The sequence below is a fragment of the Equus caballus genome, chromosome 5 (genome assembly GCF_041296265.1).
Source record: "Equus caballus isolate H_3958 breed thoroughbred chromosome 5, TB-T2T, whole genome shotgun sequence".
NCBI lineage: Eukaryota > Metazoa > Chordata > Mammalia > Perissodactyla > Equidae > Equus > Equus caballus.
The window spans coordinates 42,828,552-42,836,962 of NC_091688.1; the positions used below are offsets into that span (position 1 = coordinate 42,828,552).

At 50.1% G+C, this 8,411-nt stretch overlaps 1 protein-coding gene across 2 annotated transcripts; it reads left to right on the forward strand.

The window, feature by feature from the left end:
• The first annotated feature begins 740 nt into the window (after positions 1-740).
• S100A7 (S100 calcium binding protein A7) lies at positions 741-3,982 on the forward strand. Of its 2 annotated transcripts, XM_014739696.3 has the most exons (3): positions 741-869; positions 2,494-2,651; positions 3,754-3,982. In XM_014739696.3, the coding sequence occupies exons 2-3, from the start codon at positions 2,511-2,513 to the stop codon at positions 3,916-3,918; spliced, it is 306 nt and encodes a 101-aa protein (XP_014595182.1). In that variant the 5' UTR covers positions 741-869; positions 2,494-2,510; the 3' UTR covers positions 3,919-3,982.
• The last annotated feature ends 4,429 nt before the right edge of the window (positions 3,983-8,411 follow it).

Here is an 8,411-nt window from a genome sequence, read left to right on the forward strand (position 1 = left end):
TTTTGAATCAGGCTTTTCCAGAATCAGATCCTGACTTTGCTGTCTACTAGCTGTATAATCTCAGTTTACTTAAAATCTTGTTAAATCTCATTTTCTGCTTCCTAACAAGGAGACAACATGCATGGTAAAGATTAAGGAGGAAGGCCAGTACAGCAAGTACTTTTTCTTCTTCTTCGGCCCTGAGCTAACATCTGTTACCAATCTTCCTTTGTTTGCTTGAAAAGATTGTTGCTGAGGTCACATCTCTGCCAGTCTTCCTCTTTTTTGTATGTGGGACAGCATGGCTTGACGAGTGGTGCATAGACCCGTCCCTGGGATCCAAACCTACGAATCCCGGCTTCCAAAGCAGAACGCATGAACTTAACCACTACGCCACCGGGCCGGCCCCACAGCAGGCATCTTGACGCCTGCCACACTCCAGGGCTCGGTAAGCAGTGGTGGTAGTTACTGTTAGCTATCAGAACAAATTTGTAGAAGGACTGGGTGAACGAATAAACACAGACCGTGCTGCCTTCCAGAGCCCAAAATCCCATCCTCTTCAGGTCCAGAAACCCATGGGAATGATGTTGTGACACATCCCTCTGGGCTCCCAGCCCCAGATCCAGTTTGGGACAGGAGAAGGCGCTAGGTGAGGTCTCTGGGGAGGTGCCAGACCTGGTGGCCTGGATTGTACCAGGAAATGCTGAACACACCCTCCTTGGTGTGTCCCACCCACCTGGATGGGGCAATGCTCCAGGAGGCAGACAGCAAACATGGCCCCAGGGCTCCCAGCCCCTGGGAGAGCCAGGCTGAGCCTTATAAAGGGACCGATCCTGGCCCAGGTGCACATCTCCCGCATCCTTCTCCTCAGTGACGCCTCCTCAGCTCTGGTAAGTCTGCATCTGCCTCTTTGCCTTTTCTTGGGATGAGCTCAGGGCCCAGCCTGCCCTGCTGCTTGCAGGAGCAGCAAAGGCAGCTATGGGAATAGGACACTGGAGCCTGGGGCCAGTCACAGCTCTGCCGCCAATGGGGCCGTATGACCTTCTCCCCAGCCTGAGATCCTCATCCGTACAAGATGACCGGACCAAACCTTCCTGTTGCTGCTTTCAGCTCCTCTGCGACAACTGCTGTGGAAACGGCCCCAGTGGCAGCTGGGGACACCACCCTCCCTCTCCTCCTTGTCATCTCTCCTCACTGCATTCACCTGCCTGTCAGGCCCTGGGTTGGTAGAGACTCAACTTCACCCCAACCTTGGGGGAGTGTGGGTGTCCTGCCAAAGCCTTGAAGGTTTCTCTAAGCTCAGTCCTGGTACCGTCCCCCCCACCCCCCGCCCTGCCCTGGTGAGGTGACCTGCCCGCACCTGGGTAAGGCACCGACCAACCAAAGCTCTTCCACCTCCACTCTGGCCAGGAGAGTGTCCAGTGACCATCTGGGCACAGGGCTCCGCTCTGGTCTTTGCCAAAGTTGACACAAGGCCTTGGGTGGCTCCTCTCAGTGACACAGAGCAGGGATCTTTCTCCCACATTGGGAGGCAATGGTGATTGTATTAGATGCCCACATGTGTGAACCAAGGTCATTGCCCGGGTGCTTTGGAAAGTCTGGGATGTGAGGGCTGCACTGTCCAATTTCTCAGGCTTGGAGGCCAATGCGGCCCAGACCTCTGACTGTTGGCAGGAGAACCTGCTTTGGGAAGTTAGACTTTCTCTTTATTTAAACATGGTCAAGTCTCGGAGATCCAGAGAGCAGGGAGGTACAAAGGGCACATAATCCCCAATAACAGTCAGTCCCAAGGACCCCATCTCCCCTATTCCACCCAACAGTTGAAGAACCAGGGCAGGTATTTCTGTTCATTTTAAGTCCGAGGCCAATTCTTGTCCCCAGTCTCTCTTTCTCATTCCCAGGGATGGTGCAGGAAGACCTCCTCCGGGGCTCAGGACAGGACTGGGTCTCTCTGCTCACACTCACGCTCACACTCATGCCTGAAGCCTCCACAGCCTGTTTCACACAGAGATTGCTCTATGGTCATGGTGGGCCCCCTGGGGGGTCTTGCTCCTGAAGTAGCCCAGGGATCAGAATCAATTCAGCAATGACCCTGCTCTGCCCCCGTGACTCTAACCCTGATGTTGAAGCTGGAAGAGATGGATTTGATGCTGTTTGAAGCGTGTCATTGTCACAATGCTGCGCTTGGCTCCAGTCCCATCTCAGGCTTCATTCCTTTCCAGGGTGGCTGATTCCTACCCTCTCTGCTTCTGCATCCTGTGGTCCTGCCCACAGTGGACATCTGTGTCCTTCTCCATCTCCTCTGGACCCTGACCTGCATGGGCCCACATCCCGGACTTGGTCCCACCCTCCTCATTTTGAGCAACTCATCCCACACCATGGAGAAACACAAGTTTCTTGGGCTCCTCTTAGCCTTGTCCTTACTCGCTCCTCAGTCCTCACCCCATCTTCCTAATTTGGAGACCCTTATGTGGGGGGAAGGATAATAAAGTTCATTGTCTTTCTTCCTGGCAGCTTTTTTGAAAGCCAAGATGAGCGAAACTGAAGCTGAGGCGTCTGTGATTGGCATAATCGAGCTGTTTCACAAATACACCGGACGTGATGACATGATTGACAAGCCAGGCCTGTTGAAGATGCTGCAGGACAATTTCCCCAACTTCCTTGCTGCCTGTGTGAGTTGGGGTCTGGTTTGTCTGGAGCAGGGAGAGGCTTTAATATGTGTGGAAGGGGCTGTGGTGGGTGGGCCAGAACCTACCCATATGTCTCATGGGTTCTGACATATCTGAGGACTCTTGTCAGGGAGATGAATTCACTATTTGTATTGGGTGTTTCTGAGCCCGGTTCTGCCTCACTGATCACTCCCTCCCAGCCCCAGGCAGGGCCAGCCCTTTGGGGAGACAGAACATGCAGCAGAAGGAGTCTGGAGTCAGCAGCCCTGAGCTCCTCTTCTGCCCCTGGGCTTCCCTGAGGGTGCTTCTGGACAAGTCACCCACACTCTGATTTTCTCTCCCTTCCCCTCTGAAGAGGGTATAATAGAATTTTCCTTTCTGGGCTAACGTGTGAATAAATGAGAATAAGTAACATGTGATATACATATAAGTGTTCCCAATAGATGATTAATGAGGTGTTGTGATTTCAGGGACAGTATGTGGGTCCTCCTGCCTGACATAACTCCTCTCTCCAGTAGACTCATTCCTCTGCGTTCAAGTGGAGCCTCACCAGGATGGAGCTCAAGGGAAATCATAATATTGATGACATGAGACTAATTGTTTACATTCAGCAAAGCTTATTCCTAGGATGGGTTTTATTTTACTATTAGAATGCATGGAATTTATTAGCAAAATGTAACAGAGAGCTGGGCCCTGAGGAAAGGGAACCCAGAACTCATGAATTTGGATGGGAAAGAAGTCAAATGGGAGGAGAGTAGAACTATAAGGAAACTATGGTCAGCCTGTGCTGGGCCCTGGGGAAGAATGGAGACTGCCCATAAACAGGGGTGGTGAGTGGGTCTGGGGCTACTGAAAGCCCCTTCACTCCCTTACCAGGGTGGTTCCTGGCACAGACTGCTCAGTATCCTGGTGTTGCCCACCATGGGCCATTCAACTGAGAAACCTCCAGGCAACAGCCCTACGATTTCTACTGTGCTTCCTCATACTCCTCTCCCTGTACCCCCTTCCCATGTCCCAACTTCAGGAGGCCTCTTTTCCTCTTTCTCCCAGCCCAAATCTCAGGTGTAATTAGATTTTTCTTGTTTGAATGCTTTTCTCCCCACAGGACAAAAAGGGCACAGATTACTTGGCCAATGTCTTTGAGAAGAAGGACAAGAATAGAGACAAGAAGATTGACTTTTCCGAGTTTCTCTCTTTGCTGGGGGACATAGCCACAGACTACCACAAACAGAGCCATGGAGCACCAGCCTGTTCTGAAGGAGACCAGTGAGCTAATTCAGCCAGAGGTCTCCAGAGACCGCAAGAAACAATAAAGTGTCTTTTCTCACCAAAAACTTCCATTACTTCTTCCTTTTCTTTGGCTGTGTGTATCTTAGACAGAATAGACAATTGTCGGCTAACTGCTTTGTAGATTCTCCACTAGATGCAGAAGTCCTCTCCAGACTTCTATTCTATTCCCAGAGAGCTCCCTCCAGCGCCCTGCCACCTGGTTCTATCACCCCTTTCTATTGGACCTGGAGATTCTCCTGTGCTCCCTGCATCTAGAGCCAGGTGTTTTATGCAGCTTGGTGAGCCTTTGTAGGGTGCAAACTGGAACTCTCTCTTGGGGCCTTGCCAGGGGCCAGATGGGCACTTGCGCTCTAGACTACTTTCCTGAGTGGGATGGGCAGCAGTGACCTGAGCACTAGACCTCTGTGCTGTGGCCTGGGCTCTGCAGCTGTGTCCTTGCTCCTACGTCTGCATGTTTGGGTCAATGTGAGCAGACACTGTTGTCTTGCTCTCAAATATGGTTTGCTACGTGCCACACAACCAGCTGGGCACTGAGGATACAAAGGCAAATGAGTTGGTCCCTTCTAGTGGGGGTGGTCCTCACAACACACATGAAACTGGCGACAAGTCTAGTTGATTCAGGTCAACACTTTTGGGGTAGTCATTAATGAATAGAGGCTAACATTTATGCACCAGATGAAGGGACAGGGAGCACACAGTTCATGATGCTCATTTCTGAGCTAGGTACTGCGCTAGGAAATGAGGATGCAGAAATAAAAATGATGCAATGGCTGCCCCTTCTCCCCCAGATGCCCAGTTTCTTGCGTCATTTCTACTGAGAGTTGCTAATTCTTCCCAGTGTTAATCTCTCCAAATCCTTCAGACTAGAGGGCAGAGTCAGCACTCATCTCCATTGCCAGTGCCATTTTCAGACCATTTCCCCACTATTCCTCACACTTCTATAAACTTCCCCCATCCTTGAGGCTCATGTCATGCTGCCATAAGATCACCTTCCTTTCTTGTTAGATTCTCACACTCTTCTGATACACAGGGCACTGGATGTGTGGCCTACATTCACCCCTTCTATCTTACCAGGAGACATATGTGGAATACGTTCACAGTCTTAGACCAGATTTCCTGGGAGTTGAGATTAAGATGGGGATTCTTGTGCAAGTGGTTTATTGAGGTGGTGCTGTCAGGTGAAACTTGACAGGGAGTGAGGGAAACAGCATAGGACAGGGGAAGAAGCTAGACTATCCAGTGAGCTCAGGTTCAGTTTAGCATTGGTCTGACTCCCTGGGGAGCTCTGGAGCATGAATGGATCCATGGAGTTGTCCCACCTTGAGGCAAAGAGGCCCACCTTTTGTAGCCCTGTCTCAGTTAGTCGCTGGCTACAGGCCCCACCTAGGGGGAGGCATTGCCTTCTAGGCATTCCTGGGCCTAGAGGCTCCTTTGCAGCCAGAACAGTTCTTGGGAGAAGAGTGCAGCTGTGACCTATTAGCAGCCAACACTGATAGGAGCTGGGTGATGGGCACACTGCCTAGGTAACAGGGATTTGGGTGGGGGTATCACCATGTCTACTACAGTCCACACCTGTACCCACTCAGATCTATTTGGTTTTCGTGTCAAGATCATTCCAGACGGCAACAGCTTCTCCAGTTCTAGTCAGCTATGATTTCTGGGGCAGTTTATGAGAGGAGGGTTAGTGCGCTACTATAGCTCTCACTGCTGCGGTTGTTATTGAGGTCACAGCTGACACTCATCATCTTCCTCCTCTACCGTCCTTTCTAGATTTCTCTCCCAATGGCTAGCACTTCTGCTGGTCTGGGTGGCTTGCCTGGTGGGGTGACCCAGACCATCATTCCTGAGGCATGTGAGCTCCTGGTTCCCATGCCTTGGTTGCTGTATTTACCATGTAATTTAAGACCAGACATAAGAGTAACAATAGATACCCCAGTGGGTCATCTGAGTGCCAAAAATATTCTTCCCTGCCCCCGTTCTGTAGCAGCAATCGTACATGGTGATGAGGACCAATTGTCCTTCCAGTAAAGTTATGCCTTTTTTGCCTACTAGAGTACTGGCACAGGGAGTCCTAAATGGGCAGGCAGAAGTAGAGGGTCATAGGTTCCTTTGGGAAAAGGCTGGGGGAATCACTACTACATACACGTGCTGTGGTGTTACAGGGTCATTCTTTATGGGACCAGGTCTCTCTTTCAGTTGATGGATTCTGGCTTCTGGCTCAGGTGTGGAAAACTTGCAAGAGATAGTATCTTTCCATGGTGGGGGGTGGGGAGGGGGATCTTAGCTTTCGGCTTATCTATTCTTGGTTTCTTTTGATTATATATATTTAGCAATACCCTTGTTGGCTGCTTCAGAGTTAGGGGGAGCACAATCCACAAGACTGCTCTCACTTCTGACACCAGCTACAAGTTTGTGGGTCTCTGAGACCACCTTGAACTTTGATAATTCACTGGAAGGACTCATAGAACTTACTGAGAGCTGTTATACTCATGGGTATGGTTTATCACAGGGAAAGGATATAAATTAAAATCAGCCAAATAGGAAGAGACACATGGGGCAGAGTTCAGGGAAGTTCCAAGTGTGCAGCTTCCAGCGGTCCTCTCCCAGTGGTGTCATGGGCAGAGCTGCTCTCCTGGCAGTGATGCGCAACAATTCACTTTGCCAACCAAGGAAACTCACCCAAGTCTTAGTGTCCAGACTTTTTATGGGGAATCCATGGTTGACTGCCTGTGTGGCTGATGGCAGTCTCTACCCGCCCAGAGGTCAAGCTGATACCACGTGACTCAAAACCTCCACAACAAATCACATTATTAGACTTTCTGGAAAGGTCCAAAGCCCACGGGTAAACAAGGACACTCTTATCAGGCATCCTATCTCAAGGGTGTAGAGATTACCTCCAGAAATCCAGGGCAGAGGCCGACCTCTCTTTGGGCAAGACTAAATTTTTTATTACATAGATGCCCATCTATCTTATTCCTAGGAACACCATGTTGTATTAGCCAACTCCATAGATCCGTGTGGGCCATGCTCCCTGGTGGCCAGTCTGATCTCACTGCTCATTATGGCACTACACCACCTGCTTCTGATGGTTAAGTGTTATCACCTGGTCACTGCTAGTCCAGCATCTTGTCATCTCTTTTTTAACCAGGACATTCAGTTCTGTATCAGCATCTCCTATGGTCAACACTTGCCTATATAGAATGCAGGAGAAGCCAGGAAAGTATGCCTGAGAGAGGACCCTGAGGGTGCTGGATCAAGGGGAGTGGAATCAAAGCTAGATAAAGGTCAGTTGCTGATATGGGAACACTCTTTCTTGAAACAGGATTTAATACCATTTTTTCGATGAAGAATCAGGGCTTGGTGTGTACCTTCTACAGGCCACAGAGTTTGTTAAGAGCAAGTTGCCTGATTCTCAGTTCACTGTACCTGCTGCGTTAGTGTAGCTTAGCGGGCTCTCTTTTGCTGGTTCCAATTTGCTGCTCACCTGACCTGGCTCTAATCTACCCCAGTGGCTCCAATTCTCGCAATACTGCCATTTCCTTACATTTATACAGCACCGTTGCCCGTATTATCTCTTGTGAATCTCATGAACATTCTGTACAGTGAATTCTTCTCCCTTTAGCAGATGAGACAACCGTACTGAGGGAGGTAAGAGTCTTACTCTGGGTCACCCAGACTAGAATTCAGCATTCCAAACTCCTGGGCTGGCGCAGGACCCCTAAGTGCTCCATCTCATCACATGCTCTTGCATTCCACAGAAGCACAGCGTGGGTGCCCATTTCATACTGGGCATGGCTCCTGGTGCTGATGTTTCAAATACAGATGAGCATAAATCTTAACTCCTGGGCAGCTAACTGCTTAAACGTGTGTAGACAATTACAGAGGAAATCTCCACACCAAGTGAAAACTCTAGCAGTGAGTCAGGGGGACTTCATTGTGGAGGTGAGTTTTGAGTTGTCTCTTAAAGAATGAGTAAGACTTTTCTAAATAGAGAAGAGGGGGATGGGAATTTCAGGGGCAGAGGCCAGTGTGGGCAAATCCATGGCGTCATAGAGAGTAAGGTGATCAGGAGACCATAGGATTTCAGTGTGACAGAGGGGAGAGGCAGAGACGAGGCTGGAGATACCCTTGAGGACTGTCCAGCTGTGTGTCTACTTCCTTCTTGGAGACGGCTGGCACTTTTCTCCTCATTGCAGCCTTTACAGCCTCTGGTGTAGGGGGCCCCCGAGTGCAGTTGGTGCTGAATTAGGCCCTGAAGGAGCCTGGTCCCTCCCTCAGAAAGCTCATCATCGAGACCACTGGCTCTCAGATTGCTTTTCTCCCCTGCATAAATTCACCTAGAGAGCTTGTTAAAATGTAGGTTCCTGGGCGTCACCCTTGGAGACTGTCGATGATTAGATTGTGGGTGGGGCTGGTTGATTCTTCCAAAATGGCCTCAGCTCTACTGAATAACTAATGGAGCCACAGCCTGGG